Genomic DNA, 27,254 nt, shown 5'->3' on the forward strand with positions numbered 1-27,254 from the left:
CATATCCCTCCCATTGTGCCAAAAGGTGGCAACACAGCCAGTGAAACCAATGTTCTGACAGATTCTGTCCAGTGTCCCGGTCCCCTGCAACTTCCCCCGACCCAAACTACCCCGTGAACCTTGGGGTGTCATCCAGGATGGATTGGCCACGTCTAGAATCCAGGTTCTGACTGTGAGCTTTAGAGATGAGGTGAACATCTCAAAGCATCCTGGCTCCAGGTAAAGCAGTGCTTCTACTAGTTTTATATAAATGTGCCCTCAGCCCTAACCGGTTTGGCTCAGTGGATAGAGCGTCGGCCTGAAGACTGAAGGGTCCCAGGTTTGATTCCGGTCAGGGGCATGTACCTTGGTTGCGGGCAGATCCCCAGTGGGGGGTGTGCAGGAGGCAGCTGATCGATGTTTCTCATCGATGTTCCTGGCTCTCTATCCCTCTCCCTTCCTCTCTGTAAAAACTCAATAAAATATATATTTAAAAAAAAAAAAAAAGTGTGCCCTCAGAGTCCAAATGAAGGGCTCAGTGGCTTGAAACAAACTTGACTCAAAGGGGTGTCTCCAGCCATGGCCATACTCTCCACCCAAGGCCCCAGGACTGGTCTCCACAGTGACCAACACACAGAAACCCTGTGCTAGCTATTTCTTCACACAAAGGATACTATCAGGGACCTTGATGACGTGGCCGATCCCTTTCCACAGGGGCGCCAGGTCCCCTTTGTACCGCAGGCATATCTCATCCCCTTGCATGAGCCTCATATCTTCCAGGAAAAAGAGAGCAAAAAAGTTAGCGTTTTCAACATGTGCCTAGGCTACCATTGAAGAGTTTAAATTAAGGGATATTTTACAAGGGAAAACTAGGAATTATGCTATTTATGGTCACAAATATTTTAAAACTTAAAATCACCTCTTAACCAAATTATGACTAAATCCTCATTACCAGAGTCAGTCTTGGGTAAAGTGAAGTAGGCGATTCTCTTCTTGTTAAGGCCCAGGTCCCACCTGACCGTGATGTTATCTTGAGTCTGAGCACATGAAAAATAAGAGCCCTGTTAGCCTGTGACACAGACATGGCCTGGACTCCTGTGTCTGGGTATCCACAGGCATGTGCCCTACGGCAACTCCATGAGCCATGATGCTGGGGTGCATCAAGCAGCATCCAACAGCCTGAAACACCAACAAAGGCACCCCTGGGAGAGAAGTCATTAGGACCTAAGAACCCGCAGAAGACAACCAGGATCCCCCATTCGACGTCTGCTCTCAAGAGGTCCTCAGAAGAAGAGAAGGAAGCCAGCAGCTGAGGACACGGCCCAGGAGCCCCGCGGCTCTTACTTCCTAGACATGCTCTTCGTGGGACTAGCACAGAGTGCCCTCTGCAGACCGCGGCTCCTTGGATCTGATGCTCGTGGCAACGGGCAAAGACTGCGAACCCAACAGTGAGGGACTTTTGTTGAATTTAAAATCAGGCTAGTGTCTAGCTCTGAGTGACAGAGCATCTGCCTTCGATCCATGGCTCCGTCTCTCTAGGCACTGGGCCGAGGCCCATGATAGTGTTGGCAGCCTGCAAGTAAAACCATCCTAACAGTCTCAGGAGAGATGTGTTAAAACAACCATACCCTCCTGCACACACCACATCACCTGTGACTCTTTCAGTTTCTTGTCATAGTCAGCCTCCAGCTTGACCAGAGGCCCAAATATGTTCTGGTACTGGTAGGCATCCTCATACCGCAGGAGGACATGCTGCGGCTCCTCATCCACTCCGGGCTTCTCTAGGTCCTCCAAGGTGGCAGAAGGATTCTCCTAGAAGACAAGACCCACACCGAGTTTGTCCCCAATTCCACCTGTGTATGAAATTAACTACATGCGAGCTCACCAGTCACCAGAGGAATGGGGAAACACCCATCACTTCTCAGGACAAGCCAATGTTGGGCTGATGCTGAGAAGGGTGCCAGCAGTCAGGGGTGTCAACCCTGTGGGAGAGCCCTCGTATCAGGAAGTTCACGTGGCATAGGGAGCTGGATGCCTGTTGTTCCTAATATTCCCTAACAAGGTTACACCAATAGGGGTAAGTCTTGGTGAGGATACTCCAGGAACACAACTAACATACCTACACCACCAAATGGCTGCGTCCTCCACAATCATCTGGCCCTGAACTGGGAGGGACAGCACTTCTTCCAGGCTGCCAGAAAGACCTCCAGCTCCTCTGGCTGTGTGAGCAGAAGAGGAGCCTTAACCTCCCCATTTCCTCCTGATCCTACATTGCACCAATAGGGCTACACACTCTTCCCTGGCAGGGACAGAACAATATCTGGGCTGCTGAAATATAAACAGGAACAGTGAAAAACTGTGGTAACTTGAAAATGGAAGTGAAAAGACACCTTGCTAGACAAGGTCTGAAAAACAATCTTTTAAAAATGTTTTTATTGACTTGAGAGAGAGAGGAAGCGAGAGGGAGGGGGAGAGAAAGGGAGGAAGGGAGGGAGGGAGAGAGGGGAAGGGAGGAAGGGAGAGGGAGGGAGGGAGAGAAAGAGAGAGAAAGAGAAACATCAATCAGCTGCCACCTGCACGTCCTCTACTAGGGATTGAGCCCCAAGCCAGGCATGTGCCCTGACTAGGAATTGAATCAGTGACCTCTTGGTGCATGAGATGATACTCAACCAACTGAGTCACACTGGCCAGGGCCTGAAAAATATTTTAACTTGCACTCGAAGTAAAGATAAATTTACATTTAAGATTTCTGGTTATACAGGTGCCTAATTAAAATTTCTATACTTGTTATTAAAACTTTATAGCAAAATCTAAACAGAAAATCACAGAAGGGCTTCCCTAGAGAAATGGCTATGCAGGCAGGGCAGGTGCCCCACCATGAAACCTAAGGAAGGCCCCTCTCTCCTTCAGCTATTGGGTTGAGGGTCTCTGACTTTTGGGACTGTGACCTTTCCCACTGCACACTCACCACAGTTTGGTATTTCCCTGGCTCAGATACATCAAAGGCCCAGCAAAGTTTTGAAATGCACCCACAGGGGAGAGAACCAAGATGGCAGCATAGGTAAACACCTATATTTGTTGCCTCCCACAACCACATCAAAATTACAACTAAAATACAGAACAACCATCATTCAGAACTGCCTGAAAGTTGGCTGAACAGAAGTCCTACAACTAGAGAAGTAAAGAAGAAAGCACACTGAGACTGGTAGGAGGGGCAGAGGCCGAGAACAGGCTGTTCTAACACTCATGTGTGCCTTTTTTTTAATCAGGAGCGAGCGAGATCGTCTCTGCGGAGGCCGCCTGTGAGGAACAAGGGGTCCCAACCCTACCAGCCCAGGGTTCTAGAGCAGGGAAGAGAAGTCCCCGTAACTACGGGCTGTAAACATCAGCAGGGGTTGTGGCTGAATGACTCAGAGGCTGCTGGAGACCCAGGTGGCTTTGGGGGACCCAGACACATATGGGGAGGAACTGGATTGTCTGGCATCAGGGCAGAACTCAGGGGTGGCATTCTCCCAGACAGGGGTATCACAAGGGTCATTGTTCCCGTGCTGGGGCCTCCCATATCGCAGAGCCATATTTGAGTCTCCATCAACCTAGAGCATACTGTTTGCTCCACTCTGGGGATTCCTTGAGATCTGGCCCCATCCAATTTGCAGCTTCACCCAAGCTGTTTGCAGCAGCTTTATATGAACGGCCTGTCCTGGTTCAGGCTTCAGACTTTGCTAAAATCTCTCAAACAAGCTGCAGCTGGTGAGAGTGTGCCCCAAACCTATCAACAAAAGGTCCAAGACCTGGCATTAGCATCAGTCTACCTTGCTTCACAGCTGGGCCTTCCCTGGGCACCTCCAAGTCCAGTACAAATAGCAAATAGCAGCTGCCTACAGAACCTTCTGTAGCTCCTGCCAGGTGGCCCCAGGAAGTGACTGACTGCACCTCCCTGGAGGCCCTGGAGCCAGTGCACCCAGTGGACAGTTTCAGACCATTATAGATTACAACTCTACTCATCCACAAGAGGCAGACTCAGTGAGCACCAAAGCCCCACTAAAGCAAGACCTGCACCATACGGGTGTTTCCTGCACAGTAGTTTTCCCACTGTAGTTGCAGCTGGTCCTCACAGCCAATTGGCCTGGAGGTCAACTCCTCCTAGTGACACCAATAGCAATCAAGGCTCAACTACAAGACTGTGCACACAGGGGCGCACCTAGAGTGCCCAGCTCAGGTGACTGGGGAGGCTGAGCCACTGGGCCCTAAAGGGCATCTACTACATAAGGCTATTTTTATTCTATCAATTCCAAGAGATATAGCAGCTCTACCTAATACATAGAAACAAACACAGGGAAGCAGCCAAAATGCGATGACAAAGAAACATGTCACAAATCAAAGAAATAGAAGCATACTACTGGATACAGAGTTCAAAACCATGGTTATAAGGTTAGTCAGGATCTTCATGAGACTTTCAAGGATCTTAGTGCAAATGTCAGACATGAAAAAGGACCAGTCAGAAATTAACACGTTAAGCGCCAAGCCTGTTTTGTCTTCCTTTCCGTTTAGCCCGTGATATCGGATTTCACTGATATGCTGGCGGCACCAGTGACTGACTGGTCTGGACAGAAAGTATAGTGTCAGTCACCGGTGACTGATATGGCGCTTAATGTGTTAAGCATACACTAACTGAAATAAAGAATAATTTACAGGGATTCAACAGTAGAGTAGAAGATTTCAAGAATCAAATCAACAATTTGGAATATGAGGAATATGAGGAAGTAAAAAACACCCAAGCTACCATAGCCAGTTTGGCTCAGTGGATAGAGCATTGGCCAGGGGACTGAAAGGTCCCGGTTTGATTCTGGTCAAGGGCATATACCCAGATTGCGGGCTCAATCACCAGTAGGGGGCGTGCAGGAGGCAGCCAATCAATGACTCTCATCATTGATGTTTCTCTCTCTCCCTTCCTCCTTGAAATCAATAAAAATATATTTAAAAAACAACAACAACAAAAGAAAACATTCAAGAGCAAGAGCAAAAGGAATAAAAAAATATGAAGATAGTGTAAGGAGCCTTTGGGACAACTTCAAGTGTACCAACATTCACATTATGGGGGTGCCAGAAGAAGAGGAGAGAGAGGAAGATATTGAAAACCTATTTGAAAAATGACAGAAAACGTCCCTTACCTGATGAAAGAAATAGACTTACAAGTCCAGGAAGTACAGAGAGTCCCAAACAAGAGGAACCCAAAGAGGCCCATATTAAGACATCATAATTAAAATGCCAAGGGTTAAAGACAAAGAGATAATCTTAAAAGCAGAAAGAGAAAAACAGTTAGTTACCTATAAGGGAGCACCCATATGACTGTCAGCTGATTTCTCAACACTTTGCAGGCCAAAAGGGAGTGGCAAGAAATATTCAAAGTGATGAATAGTAAGGATCTACAACCAAGATTACTCTACCCAGCAAAGCTCTCATTTAGAATTAAAGATCAGATAAAGAGCTTCACAAACAAGAAAAAGCTAAAGGAGTTCATCACCACCAAACCAGCATTACATGAAATGTTGAAGGGTATTCTTCAAGAAGAGGAAGAAGAGATAAAAAATATGAACAATAAAATGGCAACAAATACATATCAACAACTGAATTTAAAAATAAATGAACAAGAAATCTAATGAACAAAATAAACTGGTGAATAAAATAGAATGAGAGATATGGAAGCATGGAACAGACTGACAAATCTCAGAGGGAAGGAGGACGGGAAGAGATTAACCAAAGATCTTACCTATGGACAGAGACAGTAGGGTGGTGAAGGCCTGGGGAGGGATGGAACTAGGTGGAGGGGAGCAAAGGGGGGGGGGAAAGGGGACACCTAGAATACTCTCAACAAAAAGATTTTGAAAACAAACAAACAAAGATGGAAACAAACAAACAAAAAATAAAATGCACTCACAGTCCTATCTACTAAGGCCCAGGCTCCTCTGGACATGTCCACCCATAGCCAATTCCTGTCAGGACTCCTCCTGGTAGAAGCTCCAGAATCCTTCCAGAATGTCCTATTTATGTAGACAGCACCCCTTGCCCTGCCCCAAGTCTACAGGAAACTAGTGTTGAGGAAGACTGCATTCTCAATAGGCCTCACCTTCCAAAGCTCCTCCAACTTGTTGATCTGCTGGGCGGTAATCTGCCGGGCCCGAAGCTGCTCCTGCTCTGAAGGGATCTTGACCAGCCAGGAGAGGAAGCAGCGATCCTGGATCAAGGGCTGCCACTGCGAGCTGTCCCAGTTGATGTCCTTAAGGCTGCTCTGACTGGCACAGGGCTGCCTATAGAAGCCCCAAGGAAAGAAGAGCCCAGGTGAAGATGACCTCCACCCCAAGACTTACCTTTCACCCCAAGGTGGCAGTCCCTATCTTTCATTATGTGATCACATTACCTTTAAATTGTTAGTAATAAATTGCATCTCCACACACACTTGAGCTCTGAACTCTTAAAACTCAAAACAGACTTTGGTTTTATAGAATCATTTTTATGATTTAACCAGAACACACCCACAGAGTTACTTGACAGTCCTAGCTCTCCAACAAGCCCCAACCCCCGAACATCTAGCCAGTCAACAGAAACCATTTTAAAGTTCCACTGAGTCAGAGCTGGCCCCCAGGGAAATTGGGGAGCCCTCACCTGCACAACAGCACCACCACTGAGTCAGCCTTGGCAGGGATGAAGCCAAGCAGGAAGACGTTGCGGCAGCCACAGTTGTAACACTCCAGGACTGTCTCACCAAGGGGCCCATCCTTGTGCAGAGTCACCTCTTTGCATTTTGCCCTCACAAGGTGATTTACAATGTGGCTTAAATCAGGAAATGATAAATAGTTAACACTCAAAAGTTTGGCTTTTCACCACTTCCAATTCTTGAGCCCCTGTTAAAAGTTCCGGTACCATTCACGGTCCATTAGCAGGGTTGGTCACACCTCATCCATCTGGTGTCCCAGGAGACCAGCCGCCCCTGAACTGGCTCCCCATTGAGCACAAATCCGCCTTGAACCACTTTTAAGGAAAACTTCCCCAACACATTTCACAGTTTCTGCCTCTTACCTCCCACCCCCTCCAGTTCCTGCTTTCTTAAGTCCAACTATTGGGCCTCACTGAATCTACAGCTGCTGCCCCTTTCCCAACTCCTCTTGCTCCTTGTAGCTTCTCTGATGCTTCTTTCAAAGTCACTTCTCTGGCACAGGGCTGCCTATAGAAGCCCTGAGGAAGTGACCTCTGTGCTGGCTGCCAGGAGCAACGACTCCTAATATGCTGCAGGCCAGGAAACTTTATAAGCAAGCATATTAAAAGCTGAGGACAATAAAAAATATCAAATAGGGAGCTCAGGGCTATTCTCAGGAAGCACAAGGGCCAGCAATGAAATCCTCAGGAACCCTGCTGTCTCGGTGTGTCCAGGACTCTGCCATTGTTCTCATTTCCAGGCTACAACTCACCTAATTCATGGACTGTGCCACTGGGGCTCACAGATGGTACAGGCCCTACCTCGGGCTTTCTGTAAGTTTATGGAACACTACTTGTGGCAGCCCTCTCTTCACATGAGTAAACCCTTCCTGTCACGAGGTTAGGCTAGAACCCTCTCTGGCCCCACAGTCTGTCATCAGATAATCTAACCAACCATCACCGCTCTCAGCACCCCCCAAAATCCTCCACTCCTCTCTGGAGCCACCACCACTGGGCATATTACAATGGTTTCCTCTTATACCATCTGTATCCACTTCACCCCCCTACAGTGGCAACAGGACCCTGTCAGCTTTCACTCAAGCCTTGTAAAGAGCATGTGATGCTGGTTGACTGAGCCTGTTTTCTCATGGAGGCCCTTCCCTCACTTCCCTGATCTTAACTGCTGACCAGAAGCTAGGGTTGCCAACTGAGACAAGTTTTATTTAATTGCTTTCCCTGCAGGAGAGGAACTAATGCAAACATGGTAACACAAATTGTCCAGAACATTCTGAAAATAGGACTAGAATCTCTTCTGGTCACCTTGGAGATGCTTTTCCTTTTAAGTGTTTTAAAAATATTAGCCCCCTTTCTTGCCTTGCTCAGAACCCCACAATTTGCATACTAACTGTGAGATGACCCAAGACCCAATCACTCTGTGTCCTTAGGCAGCATGATGTTAAGGCCTGGCCCACGGCTGCTGAAGGTACAGGAAGGGTGGATGGGGCTCTGTGCACATAAACCTGCCTGTAGATTTTTGTCACTTCTCCAAAACATGAACCTCAGAAGATGCTGCTTCCTTGCTGAAGACCTGGAGCCCTGGCCCCCTGAGACTCTGCTCTGCTTCTTGTGGCACTGCAGTGAACCCGGGGTAGGGGCCAAGGAGTCCAGCACTTGAGCTAGACAGACCGACTCTCCCTAGAAACTAAGCACCACCATCACACTGCTCTCACCCCAATACCAAACACAAGCATGGGCTCAGTCACTAGTGCTGGTGATCAGGAGGGAGCCCAGAGCCACCGCTGGTCAGATAAACTTGATTTAATCTGATGATTCAGGATTTGGCCCGCGTTAGCCTCTAAACTACTCAGTGAGCTCAGGCCTAAGGGAGCCTTCTCAGGAAGTGGCTCCCATGGATGCCCATTACTGTCTTGGGAACATCCTCCCCGGGCACCCCATAATGAAGATGAACAGGAATGCAAGGAGCTCATCTTGCAGAAAAATATAAATAAAAACTAGGAATGAGAAATTAAGCCAACCATACTGGCATAATAAAAAGAATGAGAGAATAAATCAAGGGTAAATACATTAAGGCATTCACACAGCACCATCTGTTTCAAGTTAAACCCGTCACAGAGAAGGAAAAAACCCAGGTTTGTTAGCATGATTTTATATTGTGCTTCGCTTTAGCATTTCCATAATTTACACACAAATCTGAGCGCAGTCTGATTAAAGACACATGGCAGTCTGATACCTACCTGCCAGAAGTATTTCCACGTCCATTACAGAACCACTTCTTGCTGGTATTACAGTAAACCACGCAAGCAGGATCATGTATTCCGCAGTAACTAAAAAATAAAAATGAACAGTTAAAGCTGGAAGATCGCTCTCTGGTTTTAATTTGGCAGAATGTAAAATTTTTTCCTCTTACAACATTTTAAAGTTTTTCATTAAAAACATACTCAAACCCAACAATCCTACTAACAAAATCCAATCAGTTAACTGTTGAGGTTTCCTGGTCCTGTGAATGCAGAAAGGAGTTGGGGTGCTGTCGAGACGCTCAGAGATAACGCAGACTGCAACAAAACCCCTTCCAAGTGGGGAGCAGGCGCTGTGCGAAGTCCAAGTGAGCCCAACACCCTAAAGGCAACCTGGTCACCCCTATGGCCTTCAGTTTCAGGAATGTAACTTATGAAAGGGGTGTCCATAGGTAGCTCTGGGCACTTGGAAAGTGAGCTGTGACTATACTTTGCTCACACTCCAGCAGAGGGCACCATGCTCCCAGGAACGCTCAACTCAGACCCAGCAGCAGAGGCTCCTGGGTGACAGAACTCAGCTCCAAAAGAGCACATCAGGAGAGTCCACCACCACAATACCCCCCATCTTGTTTTTCTGAAAGTCAACATACCCAAAACAAAACCACTGGCTCTCCACAGAGTCTGTAAGTGTATGAAGCCAAGACTCAGTCTCAAACCAGAATGTGCTCAACCAAGAACCTTCCCCCACAAACCCTCCACATATGGACAGCCGGGAGGGCCAAGGGGTTGTATAGACTTTAACCACTTGCAGCTTCACCGGGACTGGCAACTGTGTATATAACAGGAACACTAATACATCACTCATATATATGCAAAAACATTTGTAAATGAGCCCTGGCTGGTGTTTCTCAGTGGTTAGAGCGTCAGCCCATGCACCAAAGGATCACAGGTTTGATTCCTAGTCAAGGGCATGTACCTGGGTTGTAGGTTCAATCCCAGACCCTGGTCAGGGAGGGAGGCAACTAAGTGATGTCTTTCCCTCACATCAATGTTTCCCTCCCCCTCCCCACTCCTACTCTCTAAAAAAATCAATGGAAAATAATATCCTCCAGTGAGGACTAACAAACATGAAAAACAAACATTTGAAATGAGAGTGAACAAAGAGCCAAAATAAGGTAAAATGGGGGAAGAGGGGGCGGGAGGATGCAGCGCTCTGTCCCTTGGTGGGTAGACACTGGGGGCAGTGTGCCCAAAGGGCAGGCAGGGCTGAACAGAGCCCCAGGCCCAAAGCTGCCCCAACTGGCTGAGTGCCCTAAGCAAGATCATTTCACCTCTTTTGGTCTCAATTTCCTCTTGTGTGTGTAACAAAAAAGCAAGAATAAGTCTAAACGTAAGGAATGGGTCCTGCTCTAGATGAGAATTCCAAATTTGGTCAATATGCAGGTCTCCCACTGACTGTCCACTTCCAATTTTTCAGGAAGCAGACATTTTAAAGAATCCAACAGTAATCTCTCTGTAAGAGAAATCTTAGTGGCTCTATTTACCCTAGAAACCCAAATGCTCACCCAATGAGAAGAGTTCTTCCTGATGAGTGAGTGAGGCAGGTACCAGGAACACCCCCAGGACCTGAGGAAGGCCAAGAGGGGAACCTTTCCCTACCTGCTGGAATAACCAAGGGTGACAGAGGGTACTGAGCCCACTCTCCTGCCTGGTAACGTGTACACAGGCCTAGCAACCTCTTTATTCCCAAGGACATGTGACCAACAGCGGTCTCTGGGATGCCTCTGCTGTTGATGCTCACCTGCAGGCATGTACTGGTAGGTCCTTTGTGTAATAGGTATCTTCTTCATCTTCTTCGAAGTTCAACTCGGCCAGCAACTGGCTGGTCTTGGCCACACTGTCATCCACAGCCCCATTCTGCAGGATGCCCTCAGGTCCTCCAACCTACCACAGAACAGCAGTATCACATGCAAGCCTACAGCCTTCAGGCATTGGGCATGTAGCTTCTCCCCAAGTGAGTAGCCATGGCAACCCTCCTATGAAGCACTGGCCTGCTCTCCACTTTGAGACATTTCAGTATCTTCTGCTTTGCCATTTCACACTCTCCCCATCCCTATCAAACCTACTCAGACCTACCCTAGCCAGTATGGCTCAGTGGGTAGAGCGCTAGCCTGTGAACTAAAGGGCCCTGGGTCCAATTCTGGTTAAGGACACGTACCTTGGTTGTAGGCTCCGTCCTGGCCGGGGCCCTGGTCAGGGCTCGTGCAGGAGGCAACTGATTGATGTGTTTGTTCTCTCACATCAATATTTCTCTCTATCTTTCCTTCTCTCTAAAAATCAATGGAGCCCTAGCTGGTTTGGCTCAGTAGACAAGAGTGTCAGCCTGCGTACTGAAGGGTCCCATGTTCGATTCCGGTCAAGGGCATGTACCTTGGTTGTGGGCTTGATCCCCAGTAGGGGACATGCAGGAGGCAGCCAATCAATGATTCTCTCTCATCATTAATGTTTCTATCTCTCTTTCCCTCTCCCTTCCTCTCTGAAATCAATAAAGAAATATTTTTTAAAAAGGAATATCATATTTTTAAAAAATCAATGGAAAAATATCCTCGGCTGAGAGTTACAAAAAAACCCAAAAAACAAACAAAACAAAAAAACTATTCAAACCGAAACAGGGCAGACAGACTCAACCCCCATAGAGCCACAGTGACAACCAGGATGCAGAGGGAAATGCTTTGTTTCCATCACTGAGGGCCACAGAAGCAAGAGGACTTTCTACAAGCCAAATATGATCCCCTCTGGGGACAGCTGCACAATGTCAGGCCAGAGGACCTGGAATCCCACACAGTGAAGGGTCCTTCCAAAGCCTAAGCCCCTGAGTCTAAGTTGTGAGCCCTGGAAAGCAGTTATCTCCTTAGTAGACAGACTTCCTCCATCCCAGTACCCTCTCTGGAAGGCAGCCCTTTCTTGATTACAAATTAGAAATTGAATGGTAGGATAACCTTCCGAATTCAGTCAATAATCTTACTAAATATATTACCTTTTATGTTATAACAACAAAAACACAAAAAACAACAACTTTAAGTAACTAAGCCATGAATTTCACAGGCACTACTGATGAGCTCACAAGTCCATTCAGGGGTGCACAGACTCAGCTCCCCCAGGGGAACAGGAATCCTAGCATTATCCCTATAGGAACCTCAGGTGGCAGTCAACAGTCTGGTCATCTCCTCCCAGGGGCCACAGCCCACACAAGGCTAGGTCAGGCAACAGGAGCTTTGTGTGGTGAGGAAGCCTAGAGAGGGGTGATAGGAGCCCCAGGGCAAATATCAGCTCTATTCCCTTGCAGAACCCTGCTACCTAGAGCCAGGGGACCAAAAACCAGAGCCAGCACAGCCTGAGCCAGCAGTGCCACACTCTGTCTGAATCACCTGTACAAGCCTAAGGACAGCTATTCTCATGAGAAGGGTATTACATTTGGGGTGTCGGGAAGTCAGCATCCTGTTATAAGAACACCTATGTCTGCAATGGTCTCAGCCAAGATCAGAACGCTATTTCAGTGTCAGCCACCACATTAATATGCTTTTTTCAGGACGGCAGCAACCAGGTTAATTATAAGACTAGAGGCCCGGTGCACAAATTTGTGCACGAGTGGGGTCCCTTGGGGTGTCCTGTGCAGATCGGGCCCCAGCTCGTGCCCCCAGGCTCGCAGCCCCAGCCTCACAGCCCCGCCCCCTCACCTGTTTTAACATCCCACCTGCAGGGCGACCAGTTGCCCCCCCCCCCCCAGCGCCTGAGAGCCAGGCAGCAGCCCCGCCCCCTGCCGCCACTGCGGCCGGTCACCATCTGCAGGACAACAGGAGGGGCGATCAGGCCCTGCTCATACCTGCTCCACCATCCCACCGCAGTCCCACTCTCATCGGGGCCCACTGGGGCTGGCAGTGCCTCCACTACAGCCTGTTGCCAGCGCCACATCGCCAACACCTGCCATGTTCCACCCCCTGGTGGTCAGCGCACATCATAGTGAGGGGTCAAACTCCTGGTCTCCCAGAACGACCACCCGACCACCCGAGGAGGCAATTTGCACGTTAGGCTTTTATTATATAGGACTGTATGCTTTGTTTGAAAAACATTTTTTTTTCAAAGAGTCAAAATCAACTTTTAGATTTTATGCAAAAAAAAAAAACACAACAAAACTATAACATCATCGCAAATACCTCTTTGTGAATCCCTTACCTTCTTTAAAAAAAAATATGATAAAGTACACTTAACATAAAATATACCATCTTAACTACTTTTAAGTATACAGTTCAGGGGCATTTAAATATATTCACATTAGTATGTGACCATTCTCACCATCCATCTCCAGAACTTTCCATCTTCCCAAACTGTGTTCCCATTAAACACTAACTCCCCATTGGCCTCCCCCTGGCACCCACCATTTTATTTTCAAGTCTATCTGAATTCGACTCCTCTAGGAACCTCATATAAATGAATCATAAGGTATTTGTCCTTTTGTGTCTGGCTTATTTAACTCAGCATAATGTCTTCAAGGTTCATCCATGATGTAGTATGTGTCAGATTCCCCTTCCTTTTTAAAGCAAAGTAATATTCCACTACATAGATTCATTCCATTTCGTTTATCTAGCCATGTGTCAGTGGACACTTGGGTTGCTTCTGCCTTTTGGCTGCTGTGAACATGGGTGTACAAATATCTCTTAAGAGACCCTGCTTTCATTTCTTTTGGTTATACACCCAGAAGTGGAGCTACTGGGTCACAAAATCATTTTATTTTTTTTAAACCACACTCTTTTTTTAAAAAAATATATATTTTATTGATTTTTTACAGAGAGGAAGGGAGAGGGATAGAAAGCTAGAAACATCGATGAGAGAGAAACATCAACCAGCTGCCTCCTGCACATCCCCCACTGGGGATGTGCCCGCAACCAATGTACATGCCCTTGACCGGAATCGAACCTGGGACCTTTCAGTCCGCAGACCGACGCTCTATCCACTGAGCCAAACCAGTTTCGGCCAAAATCATTTTATGTTTAACTTTTTGAGGAATGCTAGACTATTTTACTCAGTGGCTACACCTTTACATTCCCACCACAGTGCACAAGGGCTCCAATTTGTCCACATCCTCATCAACATTTGTTATAATATTTCTGGTTTTGTTTTATAAAAAAACAAACAGCCCTAGCCGGTTTGGGTCAGTGTATAGAGCCTCAGCCTGTGGATCAAAGGGTCCCAGGTTCGATTCTGGTCAAGGGCACATACCTTCACTGCAGGTTCCTCCCTGGCCCAGGCCCTGGTCAGGGCTCGTGCAGGAGGCAACCAATCGATGTGTTTCACATCGATGTTTCTCTCAGTCTTGCCCTCTCTCTTCCACTCTCCCTAACAATCAATGGAAAAATCCTCAGGTAAGGATTAACAAAAAACAAAACAAAATAAAAACAAACAAACAAGAGTCATTCTAATGGATATGAGGTGGTATCTCATTGTGGTTTTGATTTTCATTTCTCTGATGGCTACATCTTTTCATGTGCTTGTTGGCCACTCGTATATTCTCTTTGGAGACATGTCTATTAAAGTCCTTTGCCCAATTTTAATTTGATTGTAAAATTTTTGTTGGATATCACTTCAAAGAGTCACCTCTTCATCTGGTCATGCCTCTCCTGACACATATAGTGGCAACACTGGTGTGAGGCTGCCAAGAGGACTGGCACTGCTGGCTCACAATGTCTCTTGATGTGAATGTACCTAGACACATTCGTGTTGGTTTTCTCATGGCACCTGGATTTCAGTTCATGGCAGTGTGGGGGGCATATACACTGAGTGGCCAGATTATTATGATCTCTGAACGCATAATAATCTGGCCACTCAGTGTATATCCTATATAATAAAAGGCTAACATGCAAATTGTCCCCTCGACCAGGATCAGCCTGCAGGCCACCTTCTTAAGCTCCGAATGGTATTTATATTTTTAAATGATTGGACTAAATACCTAATAATAGTTTCAATTTTGTTTCTTGTCCCACAGTCTAGTGTATTTACTATATAGCCCGTCAAGAAATTATTTACTGACTCCTAGTCTAGAAGAACTCCTAAGATCTCTTATCAGGTAGTACAAGCTTTAACATATAAAGAAATAGCCCAGGTGGCGTGGCTCAGTGGTTGAGCATCAAACTGTGAACCAGGAGGTCACAGTTCCATTCCCAGTTGGGGCACATGCCCTGGCTGCAGGCTCAATCCCCAGTATGGGGCATGCAAGAAGAAGCTAATAAATGACTCTCATCATTGATGTTTCTCTCTCTTCCCTCTCCATTCCTCTCTGAAATCAATATATATACATATATATATATATATATATATATATACACACACATTCTTGGTGGTATCTGAATCTTTTCCTGAAACATCAAAATTACTAGTAGTATGTGAAATAAAAGGGAAAGTGCCCACCACCTGGGTGGCCCTCATCCTACCCACTCCTGCCTCACATTTCACCTCCCCTCGCCAGGGAGAGGGATAAGGCACCTCAGGAGCATGTGAGGCTTGTAAGGGAGCCTGACCAGCCAAGCCTGACTAGCCACGTGGCAACCCCCTCTAAACCACACTGATCCCTTCAGGCTTAATAAGGGGCGGAAATCTAAGTCCACTTTTGGAACTCCAGGGAGACAACAGAATATGGATCCAAGTAAGGGATACTATCCTCACCCCCCACTAAAGCCAAGGAGAAGTACAGATTCCCCAAGGCCCCAGGGCCCTGAAGCTGCCTAGCTGGGGAGTGTGGTATGGCACTCCTCACTCACATGCCTGAGTGCACACATGCATGTGCAAACACTCCTAGCTCCCACTAGCCCCACTCCTGCCCAGCTGTGAGCTGGCAACAACACAAACTGACCTCTATAGCTGGGTTGTTAGTTTCTCCCTCTACTGCCTGTAAAGTTTTAATATAACATTAACTTCAAAAATACATGTGACCTTGCCCTGGCCAGCGTGGCTTGATGGTTGGAGCATTGGGCTATGCACTGAGGGTCTTGTGTTTGATTCCCGGTCAAGGGCACATACCTGGGTTGCAGGTTTAATCCCTACTCCCGGTTGGGGCAAGAGTGTGAAGCAACCCATTGATGTAGCTCTCTCATACTGATGTTTCTCTCTGCTCCCTCCTTTCTATCTTTCCTTCCACTCAAAAAAAAAAAAAAAAAAAAAAAAAAAGTCAGCCCGGCCAGTGTGGCTCAGTGGTTGAACATAGACCTATGAACCAGGAGGTCAGGGCTCGATTCTGGTCAGGGCACACGCCCCGGTTGTGGGCACGGGTTGTGGGCTTGGTCCCCAGTAGGGGGCGTGCAGGAGGCAGCCGATCAATCACTGATGTTTCTCTCTCTCTCTCATCACTGATGTTTCTATCCCTCACCCTTCCTCTCTCTGAAATCAATAAAATATATATTTTTAAAAATCAATAGAAAAATATCCTCACTCCTCAGGTGAGGAATAAAAGAATAATGATTAGCTCTGGCTGGTTTGGTTCAATGGATAGTGTCGTCCTGTGGACTGAAGGGTCCCAGGTTCGATTCCAGTCAAAGGCACATGTCCTGGTTGTGGGCTTGATCCCCAGTCTCTGGGGCATGCAAGAGGCAGCCAATCAATGATTCTCTCTCATCATTGATGTTTCTATCTCTCTCCTTCTCCCTTCCTCTCTGAAATCAATAAAAGTGTATTTAAAAATAATAAAACAAAATCTTCACAGCTTCATTAAAAAATAATAAAAGCATTGAGGTTTAAAAAAGTTTTGACCTTAGAAATCGTAATTAAATAAGTTAAAACACTAGAGAGTAGCTGGCACAGAGAAGGCCCACATCCCATGTCAGGTGATACAATGGGAGGAGTGCAGGGTGTCCTCGTCCTTAGCTGGCACAGGACTGAAGTCCTCCAAGGTCACCAAGCCCTCACTTCCAGTCAGGACCTCTGGATCCTGCTGGGCTCAAAAGGGGCAGGGCCTCCCTGCACCCATGGGCACCCTAAGGCACCACATCACTGGGTAAACAGTTCCCTCTCCACCTGTGTTCTAGACACTCACTGTATAAAGTCTATCTATGAGCTGCTGAGCTGATCAACGCCCGCAAGGGTTTACTGCCAGAGACAGTTCCATACACCCCACTACAGAACTCAGACGGTGAGTATCAGAGCATATGAAGAGAGGTCATTTCATTCTCACAGAGGAAAAGCATGTACATTCAAAAATTACCACTCAATGTGCTGGAAAAAACTATACCACAGTTTTTACTTCAAACTTTGTAAGCATCTTACCACTAAATATGAAACAGACCTTTCTCTCCCTCAGTCTCTCAGACAGCAGGTACCAGGGGCCCTTCCACTCACTGTCCCTTGGTCTCTGCACAGCTGGCTCCTGGTCCTTCGGGTCTCAGGCCACAGGGCATGTCCCTGGGAGGCCTCCCCTGACCCCATGTGGGGGAACCCAGTGAGGCCACTATGCCTGTCCTGCTCCCTGCTATGACCCTAGCACCCAGAACTGAGTCCACATGCCAGGAAGCCCTCATACTAGTAGTGGTTAAATCAATACATCTCATCCAAAACACAAAGGCTGTAAAGTGACTCATCATTTGTTCTTTTATACCCAGGGTTTAAATATAAAAGAGGGAGTGGGAAATCACCTTTCCCTCAGAGTGGCCTAAGGCAGAAACCTCTGAGCCCTGCCTCAGGAAAAGGATAACAGAAGATTCAGCCTCCCCCAACGTTTGAAAAAGTTTCAAAATGAAGTACCCACATACCTGGCACCTGGATCCATTTCGCCACAACTGCTCTTTCCTTCTCACTCTGCGCACACACACTTTTATTTTCCTGATCCACTTCAGAATTGTGGAGCCCAGGACAATGGCTTCCTCCCCATAATCACAATAGAGGCATACCATGTTTTATTGTGCTTTGCAGATCTTATTTTTTTGTTTTTGTTTTTTAACAAATTGAAGGCAAAATTTCCCAGCAGCAAAAAGATCACAACTTACTGAAGACTCCAATGATGGTCAGCATTATATAGCAATAAAGTATCTTTAAAGTAAGGTATATTCATTATTTTTTTAGATATAAAGCTATTGTACATTTAACAGACTACAATATAGTATAAACATAACATTTATACATACTCAGAAACCAAGACAGTGGCATGACTGACTTCAATGCGGTGGTCTGGAACTGCACCTACAATGTCTCCAAGGCATACCTGTACAGACATCACGCTCAGGAGCAATACTGATATAGTACTGCTATCTAATACTCACAGGCACATTTCCCCAGTGTCCTAATAATGTCCTTTATGGTTGTTGTAAATTCAAGATCCAATGTCTTATTGGTGATGTCTCTTAGCATCCTCTAATCCATTAGTTTTAACCACATGAAATTGTGAGCTGACCACTTTGGATTTACAATGAAGACATGGTCCCACCCAACAGAGAGCTGGGTTCTAGATAAAAGGTACTCGCCCTCCTCCCCCTTAGTGGACCCTTGTTTTGATCAGCATGCTGAGTCCACCTCTGTAATTCATTTCCATGCTCCGAGGATACTGGACATGCCCCCAGTCACCTTGGGCTGCCTCTTGTCTGCACAGCAAAGGAGCCTGAGGACTGAGTAGGAACCCACCCCACACATATAAGGAGAAGAAGTCAAGGTGTATCCAGAAGGCAGGACACCTCACAGGACAATGACCCAACCGGACACCAGCTTAGTGGCATGAAAAGAAAAGAATGGGGCTGCCCTGGAGAGCAGGACAGGTAAACATAACAATCACATTAACGCTGGACCTGGAAGGGGTTTGGACCAAGCAAAGGCGACACTTTCTAACCAGTAAAGAATCTGATTGTGGAGAAAGGAAGCCCCATGTATTAGAAGGTTGTGAAATACTGTTGACACCATTCACCTGACAACAGCAGTAAAACTACGAAGGAGAGGTGCCCTTTTTTGTTTCTAGAAATGCAGACTAAATACTGTAGGGCAATGGTTGGGCATCGCTAATTCTCATGGAGCAATCTCAGAAGGAAGCTGAAGTGACACTTTAAAACATTTCAGTGAAGAAAAACATTAAAAGGGGGAGAGGAAAACCTTCATAACTGTCAACTCAAGGTAATGGATGGACAGGGTTTACTTTCACTACTTACACATTAGAGAATCCATAATAAACATCTTTACACAATATAGGTGGCAACCTGAAATCCCCAGAAGCTCTATCAAATGCCTCCCACCCAAGGTGAGGAGAGCCACCTCTCCAGGCTCACTGTCATCCCTGGCAGCTGAGCTCTGCAAGGAGCTGAAGTAGATAGGCAAGTGCCATCAGTGACAAAGGGCTCAGAGCTCAGCAGGCAGCCTGCATCTGTTGTATGTCTAGAAGCCTCCTGGCAACAGTCCACAGGGATCCTGAGAAGCCTGGCTCAGTTGCCCAGCTTGCAAGCTGCTACTGAACCAACACATATAAAAAGGCACAGGACCCTTTGCAAGCCACAGGTCCACTCGGCCTCTCACATTTATCAGAAGCAGCAGCAGCATTCTGCTCTCAAGGAAAGCTCTTCTGGCAAGAAGAGTTCAAGGACCCTCTGAGACCTGGAGACTCAGCTAGACTCACTGTCCCCTCTGCACTTCCCAAGGCCACACTCTGCTCTGGGTCCCATTGAACATAGCTGGGCATCATGGTTCTACTCTGCGGGCTGGACAGTTCTGCACCACCACAGCTGCCCAGAATCTGCCCCCTCCAGCCCCCATGCTCATCACTCTGGTGGGGCTACTCCATCCAGGAAGGCCCTTGCCCCTCTCAGGTGGGGCCTCCAAAGGGTATGCTGACTAGCACTATCCTCACTCACACCTCCAATCCAAGAGGAGCCTGCCTCAGCCCTGGGATCCTAGACCCTGATGAAAACCACAGATACAAACTCGTGTCTGCTCTAGTCATAATTCCTTGTGAGGACTCAGAGGTAACGAGGCGTCCAGTGCAGAACAAGCATATGCCCAGGAGGAGGACTGACCACTGCGGCAGCCTGGTACCATAGTAACTTACACATTCACTTGAGTGCACGCAGCACACATCCAACCACAGCGCCGACTAAACTCTCCTCCTGGCCTAGGCCACACTCTTGCAGGGCAGACCACTCCCTCTTCTGGGCCCTCACCATCCCTGAAGTCAACTACAATCTGGGCAGCACCTGTCATTTCTAACAAAGAGCTGCAGCTGGCAAAGGACTCACTGCTTGCTGTGCCTGAAGACGGCACAGCAAGCAGAATTGCTGAGGGCAGGGGTCAGGGACCAGGCTGAAGAGGTTGCCTGATGGCCTGCACAGAGGGGACAGAAGTAAATGTGAACAGACCTGTGAGGATGCCCAGGCCTCACTTCCTGCCTCTGAACAATCCTTGTGCAGAGTCCAGTACACGGGAAAGCACATCTCCTTAACATATGACCGGGAATGGCTGAGTATAGGTCACCCAATTTCCCTATGTTATAGCTGTTGACCAAAGACTATAAAGATGAGCAAGAGCAAAAATGGAGGAGCCCTGTCCTGTGTGGCTCGGTGGGTTCATTTTTTTGGTCAAGGGCACGTACCTGGGTTGCAGGTTCAATTCCTGGCCCTGGTCGGGGATTGGCGGGGGAATCAATTGATGTGTCTCTCTTACATAGATGTTTCTCTCTCTCTCTCTCTCTCCCTCTCTCTCTCTCTCTCCCCCCCCCCCCCCCCCACATCTTCCACTCTCTCTAAAAATCAATGGAAAAATATCCACAGGTGAGGATTAACAAACAAAAAATAAATTTAAAAATGGAGAAAAGAAAAGGTGGCGTGAAGGACAAATCAAAGGCAGCAAGTGACTATGGTGATGGTCAGACGTACCCCGGAAATTTACTAGAAAAACACTGACTTGCACATTTAAAAATGAGAGGGCTCTACAGTATGTGATCATACCTCATTGTAGCTATTAGAAAGATGTCTTTTTCTGGTATGTGGAAGCTGGACTGAGAGAGAACTTTAGTTTTTAGTTAATATTGGTATTGCATTGGCGTTAATTTTCTCCATAATCTTCCTGAATCTGGGTGAAGAAATGGGTAAATTGAGTAATAAGTAATTTCATTTATTCACCATTAACTGACACAAAACCTTCTTTTGTTCTAATTGCTAGTTAAGTTCTCAGTATCTGGAAACAAACCTGGGAAATACAACAAGGGGAAAGTGATGGATGAACACTTCTTGGACTCCTGCAAGGTTACCAGTGTCTTATCTCGGATTTTCTCAAGGCATGCTGAACTGCATATTCACAAAACCAGATGGAAAAAGTCACTTTTAGGAACCCCTAAACTGTATCACTCCTCTTCGTAAGCTACAGGCCAGTAAGCAGAAGAAAATATGTTTCCCTGATGGTCAAGGATATGTGGGGACAGCCTTCCATGAATTCTGAAGGCAGCAGGAGTATGGTTTTGAAGAACAGGTTACAACTCTTTATTAAAGTATCTTCCCACTTGAAAAGGAAAAAGAAGCCCAAGTCTGTGTTCTCAGGATTACAACTGAGGAAGAGTCTTTGTGTATCTGGTCACCTGTTTACAGCCACTGGTTGTTTCCAGTCTGGGGCTCTCATGAACGAAGCTGCTGTAACCCTCTGAGCAGCCCCACATTTGGGCAACTGCCTTGTTTCTCTGCTGGGCCACAGAGCTGTGGGTGATCAGTAAGGTTATGAGAGTTCCAAGTGGTATTTCCAACTTTTTAAAAACAAAAAAAGGAGCCACTCCAATAAGTGGACAGTGGTATCTCCATGTGGTTTTTACCTTACAGCGAGATACAACTGACATACAATAAATGACATGTTTAAAGTGTTTAATTTTATAAGTTGAAAGATGTCAATGGATGTAAACACCCATATTCACCACCCCCAAATCCCCTAGTGCCTTTTGTCATCCCTCCTTTCTTTCTTCCCTCTCTCAACCACAGACCTGCTCTCTATTACTCAAAGTCCACTAGCACTTTCTAGAACTTTATATCACCAGAATCATATAGAGTATATACAGACAGTCCCCAGAATTATTATTTTTTTTTACTTTATGATGGCGAGAAAGGAATACACATTCAGTACAACCATACTTTAAATTTTTATCTTTTCCTGGGCTAGTGATATGTGGTACGATATACTCTCATGATGCTGGGCAGCTGCAGCAAGATGATTTTGCCCAACTGTAGGCTAATGTAAGTGTTCTGAGCAAATTTAAGGTAGGCTAGGCTAAGCTACAGCATTTAGTAGGTTAGTTGTATTAAATGCATTTCCGAATTATGATATTTTCAACTTACAATGGGCTCAACGGGATGTTAACCCCACTGTAAGTTGAGGAGCATCTTTTCTTTTGTCAAAGTGCTTTTTTCACTCAGTGTAATTATTCTAAGATGCATCCACATTGTTGCATATATTGACAGTTCATTCTTTTTTTTTGATTGGGTAGTACTCCCAAATCTTAGATTTTCACCATAATTCCAATGCTTGGAGGAAAAACAATTATAGAAACAGTTAAGAAGAAATAATTCAACTAGACAGACCAGAAGGGTTGTAACACCAGCTATTAGGCAAAGGACTTCTGAAACTACCTTTCCCTGTCCTTTGAGGGTGGGGAAGGACCCACAAAAGGGTCAGCTGTGCAAAAGAAAACTGTCTTAAGGACACTTGGCAAGGCTGTGTCCTCACCACTTTTCATCCCAGGATGTGGAGGGACCTGATAAATATCATTTTCATTTCACAAACAAGAAAATAAGTGTTACTTGAACCAACTCAAGAACTCAGCAGGTGTCATCCCTGCCTGCCATTCTCTCACCCTGACTGGGACATTCTCTCATTCTGCCTCTAAACAAACTTTCAGGTAAAACCAACTGTGCAAAACTGGCAGTCAGGACTATCAAAAGTGGCTGCACATTGGAAAACAGTCTGGCAGCTTCTGAAGGAGTTACCCAGCAATTTCACTGAAGACATACATCCACAAAGAACCTTGTACACCAAGGTTCACAGCAGCACTATTCATAGTAAGTAAAAGCAGGAACAATCCAAATGTCCAACAACAGATACTAGTATGTGGATAAAATGTGATCTGTCCATACAAAACTGGCTACACAGCACTTGATGCTTTACAACCACTCATCCAATAAGATCAAAAGGCATTCAGAATGGGAGGTTTTTTGAGTCTCTCTGAAAGCCCCATCATACAGTTGGTTATACAGATAACTACTGAGGACAAACAAGAAAAATCTTTCCAAATGCTGTAGGTAGCCAATGCCACCAACTGGCAAAGGAGATAACCAACTTTTTTTCACTTTCCTATTCTAGTCAAACTTTCCCTACCCTAAATTCAGGGCCGCCTCTTTGACAAAAGATATTACTCCCCTCCCCCAAATACAAATCAAAAGTTAGGCTGCAGGAGGATGGGTATCAGGGTTAACTACCAGTAAGGAAAAGCAGTCTCTTTTGAAATCATCAGAACTCAAGTGAGCTCAACTGCAATGTTTACCTCCAGTGAAGTTTTACTGCTTTTATTTTGTCCAGCTCAGTGTTCAGGTGGAGGAAAGGAAATCGATTATTTCAACTGAAAGAGAAGGACATGCTCTCACTTAACCAAAAACACCAGGAACAAAACTAGAACCAGAGCTGCTCCAGGTTGGCTGTTTTGTATTGGCTACAGTTAAAAAAGGATTTGTAATAAAACCATTACCTTTTACAACCCTGACGGACCTAGGGCAGGTCACCCCACAAATGGTGGCACACTGCTCAACCAAGAAATCTTTATCCTAGGGCTTCCAGACACGACACGGTGAGCACAAGTTACAGACAGCACTTTCTGGCCCATTCATACAGGAGTCCAGACTTCATGTATGTTTAAAAGTAACAAAACTAAAACTGCTATGCCACGTTTTATAGCTGTGGAAACAGAGAAGTCTAGAGTCGAGACTACAGGTATGATCACCCACCTCCAGCAGCTCATTCTTCTCTCCGGGCAAACTCTCCCCCTCTCTCCTTCCTCCCTCCACCACATATAAACAAAACTGAAAAAAAAAAAAAACCCATACATACTTGCACACCTGTTCTCCCTGATGCCCCACCCATCAAACTTCTATTTTTAAGGAATCTGGGGTTAGAATGAGTCAAATGTTTTCTGCTTCTAGAAGGGACTAAAAGAAAGCCCAAGTGGGTGGCCTACCCACGGGAGTGACTCAACCAACTAGATAGACACCCAACCAGAACGCAAGCCCCCATCCCCCAGGACAGGTTTTGAGTTCACTCTGGCTGAGGAAGGGGTGGCTCCCCCAGCCTTGGCACTGGGTCCTCAGGCCATGGGACACCTGTGACAAGGTGAGCCTTGTAGCTCTTCCCTGGCTGAGAATTCAGGAAAATAAATCTGAGGCAAGTGCCAGGCACAGGAAAACCTGCTGAATGGAATCTGAGGTCTAGAGGATGATGGGGACATTCCCTGGGACCGCAGCCCAAGACCCTAGCCAGGCCCCACACAGGTCCAGGAAGTATACACCTGATATTTCTCATAACCCAAACCCAAATTTAAAATACCCAAGCAGCTTTCACTAAATGTTCATATCATTAAAAACAAATTTCCGATGTAGCAGATCCATTTACGTAAAACCCACTATCACTGCCCACTGGAGGAACAAACTCAAACCTAACTTTTCCAAGGCAGGGCTATGGAGTTATGTAACACGACGGTTTCAGCAACAGGCAATGCAAGCAGGAAAAACAAAATGCAACCTGCCTTTAGAACAGCATCTATAGCCAGCGAGAATGGGATTCTCCACTGGAAGCAAAAATTCCCTTTCTGCTCTAGGAGCCTCCACTCTCCCCTCGCCAGAGTCCCTGGGCTTGGGGAAATTTGATCTGGAGGCTCGGTGTGTGAATGCGGGGTGCCCAGATGGCTGCGACCACAGGTGGGGGTGGGGCAGGGCTCCGGTTCCACCGAAGGGCCGGGACCCAGGTGGAGGAGCACCCAGAGACAGGTCACCCCGACTTGGCCGGAGACGGACCTAGAGCAGGTCACCTCGGACATGCTCAGAAGAGGACTTGTGGCAGGTCACCTAAGACCTGGCCTGAGCTAGATCCGGACCACGGCAGATCACCCAGACGCAGACACCTGGAGCAGGTCTGCCCTGCGCCCAGTAAGGAGTGCGGCAACCGGGATAGGTTACGCTGGACCTGGTCAGAGTAGCTGGTCCTGAAACAGATTACTTCGGACCCGGCGGGAGTAAGGGATCTGGTACAGGTTACTTGGGGGCCAGCCTGAGTCGGGGAACCGGAGCAGGTCCCCAGGCGCTAAGGCCTGGTCCGGTTTCCGGCGCCGCCATGTGCCGCTCACCTGAACGTCAAGTTGTCCGGCCGCAGCGCCAGCACCCGCGCCGACCGGGACCCCCGGGCCGCCACCTCCGGGGCCGCCGGGGCCTCCGGGAGGCGTCTGCGTCTGGCTGGGGAGGGTGAAGTCTGTGAACTCGAACTCGGAGCCTTGTGTGTCGGCGCCGAGAAGCTCGGCCTCCTCGGTGTCCAGGAAAGTGAGCGTCTGCGAGCTGGGCCCGTACGCCTCCACGCTCATGGTGCCAACGCGCAGGGCCCGCAGGCCGGCTCCGCGCTGCACTCGAGCCCGCCGCCGCGCTGAGGCCTAGGCCGCAGGCCTCAGGCCGCAGCCGCCGCCTCGCCCGCGCCCCTGGACCGAAGAGAAACGCCCACCGCGGCGCGAGCCGGGCCGCGAGCCGCCGCCGCCGCCACCTGTAAGCCCCTCAGCGTCGCTGCTCCGCTCGTAGCCGCCAGCCGCTCGCAGACCCCCACAGGAACGGCCACCACTGCCGCCGGCGCTGTGCGCGTGCGCGAGCCCGACGCCAGCGCAGGTGCGCGTGCGCGAGCCCGACGTCGACGCAGGCGCGCGCGCTCATTGCCGTCGCCTCCAACCGCGCCGGGACACTGCCTAGCAAGCCGACAAGACGCGCAGCACGCACGCGCGAGGGCGGGGCTTCCAACTGCCTGCGCGTTGGCTGCCGGGACACGTGGTCCCGCCCCAACCTCTGCTTCCTGATGACGGGGCGGCGGGCATTGGGGACGGAGAGTCTTCGACCCTTGGGTTAATTGAGCGCTAACCGAATGCCCTACGTAGGTGGAACACCCAGTTGTGGAGGGTTGGCGGGACGGTGTAGCCCTATCTTTCAGCGACGTCCCCTGTACACTGGGGTGCCTGCACAAAAATAGGTATTCTGTGTGCATTTGTTGAATAAATGAATCCGGACCTTCCCTAGCACGGAACCTGGTGCTCGGAATGGTGTCTGTTGCTTCGGATACTAATATTAAGAGGCAGTATATAGCAAAGTGATTGGGAACACTTGCTCTGGGGTGAAATCCTGACCTGGCCACCTACCGGCTGTGTGACTTTGTACAAGTGACTTAACCTCTCTGAGCCTCGGGTTTCCTGGGAAAGGAAAATAATAACCATTAAGGTGGGATAAAGAATAAATGAGCTTGCCTGGCCGGTCAAGGGCACGTGTCTGGGTTGCAGGTTTGAGCGGCAGCCAGGGAGCGGGGAGCGTGCAGGAGGCAAGCAATGGATGTGTCTCTCTCACAATGTATGTTTCTCTCTCTCATTCTCTTCCCTCTTCCTCCCTTCCACTCTCTCTGAAAATCAATGGGAAAAATATATATCCTTGGGTGAGGATTAACAACAAAAAAGAATAAATGGGCTACTAGTTACTCCCTCAATATTTATGAAGTTCCACGTGGACAGGGGTTGGCTTTGTTCATCACAAGGTCTTCCTCATGCAGAGAATAATAACCACATATAGGTGCTCAATAAAAGGCTGTCCAAGTTCAGCCACTGGTTTATGAACCTTAATCTCCTTAAATTCTGAGGCTCAGCTTTTTGGAAAGTGTCTTGGAGAACCCCCCCACTTCCCTTTCTGTCCCAAGATTCTGGGGCTCTCTAAATATGGGCAGTCAGCTCACAGGACTGGTTCCTGATCCTTCATGGTTCCTGATTTTCCAGTATTCCTGTCATGACATGATAAAAGGTTCCTTTTTCTTAACATCTTTCCTGGCCTCCCATGCACTGAAATGTGGGGATATGGAAAATGAATAATTAGGTCATCCCTCTCCAGGAAGATACAGTTTAAGGGGGAATCCCAATAAGTCAATAGATAGTTTCAAGTAAATCCAAAGCCCATCCAACTAATCATTTCAGGTGCCTCAGGAGGGAGCCCAAACAGATCATGTGATCTGGATCAGCTGATCCTCAGGCCCCAGTGACATGGTAGCCAGGATTCCAGATCC

General features: G+C 47.4%; 1 protein-coding gene across 2 annotated transcripts in view; it reads right to left on the bottom strand.

Moving 5' to 3' along the window:
• Nucleotides 1–25,816, bottom strand: part of UPF1 (UPF1 RNA helicase and ATPase) — a 40,618-nt gene extending 14,802 nt beyond the window's left edge. The window contains exons 1-8 of one of the 2 annotated variants that reach the window (XM_079770919.1): nt 25,306–25,816; nt 10,729–10,871; nt 8,928–9,017; nt 6,643–6,810; nt 6,107–6,287; nt 1,630–1,791; nt 932–1,016; nt 654–752 (exon numbers count right to left, since the gene is read on the bottom strand). In XM_079770919.1, the coding sequence (XP_079627045.1) occupies nt 654–752; nt 932–1,016; nt 1,630–1,791; nt 6,107–6,287; nt 6,643–6,810; nt 8,928–9,017; nt 10,729–10,871; nt 25,306–25,536 (1,159 nt within the window). In that variant the 5' untranslated portion in view covers nt 25,537–25,816. Of the gene's footprint in view, nt 1–653; nt 753–898; nt 1,017–1,629; nt 1,792–6,106; nt 6,288–6,642; nt 6,811–8,927; nt 9,018–10,728; nt 10,872–25,305 lie in introns of both variants that reach the window. The other variant, XM_079770918.1, reaches the window with a different exon arrangement.
• Nucleotides 25,817–27,254: the final 1,438 nt, after the last annotated feature.

Source organism: Cnephaeus nilssonii (assembly GCF_951640355.1).
Source record: "Cnephaeus nilssonii genome assembly, chromosome: 5".
Classification (NCBI taxonomy): domain Eukaryota; kingdom Metazoa; phylum Chordata; class Mammalia; order Chiroptera; family Vespertilionidae; genus Cnephaeus; species Cnephaeus nilssonii.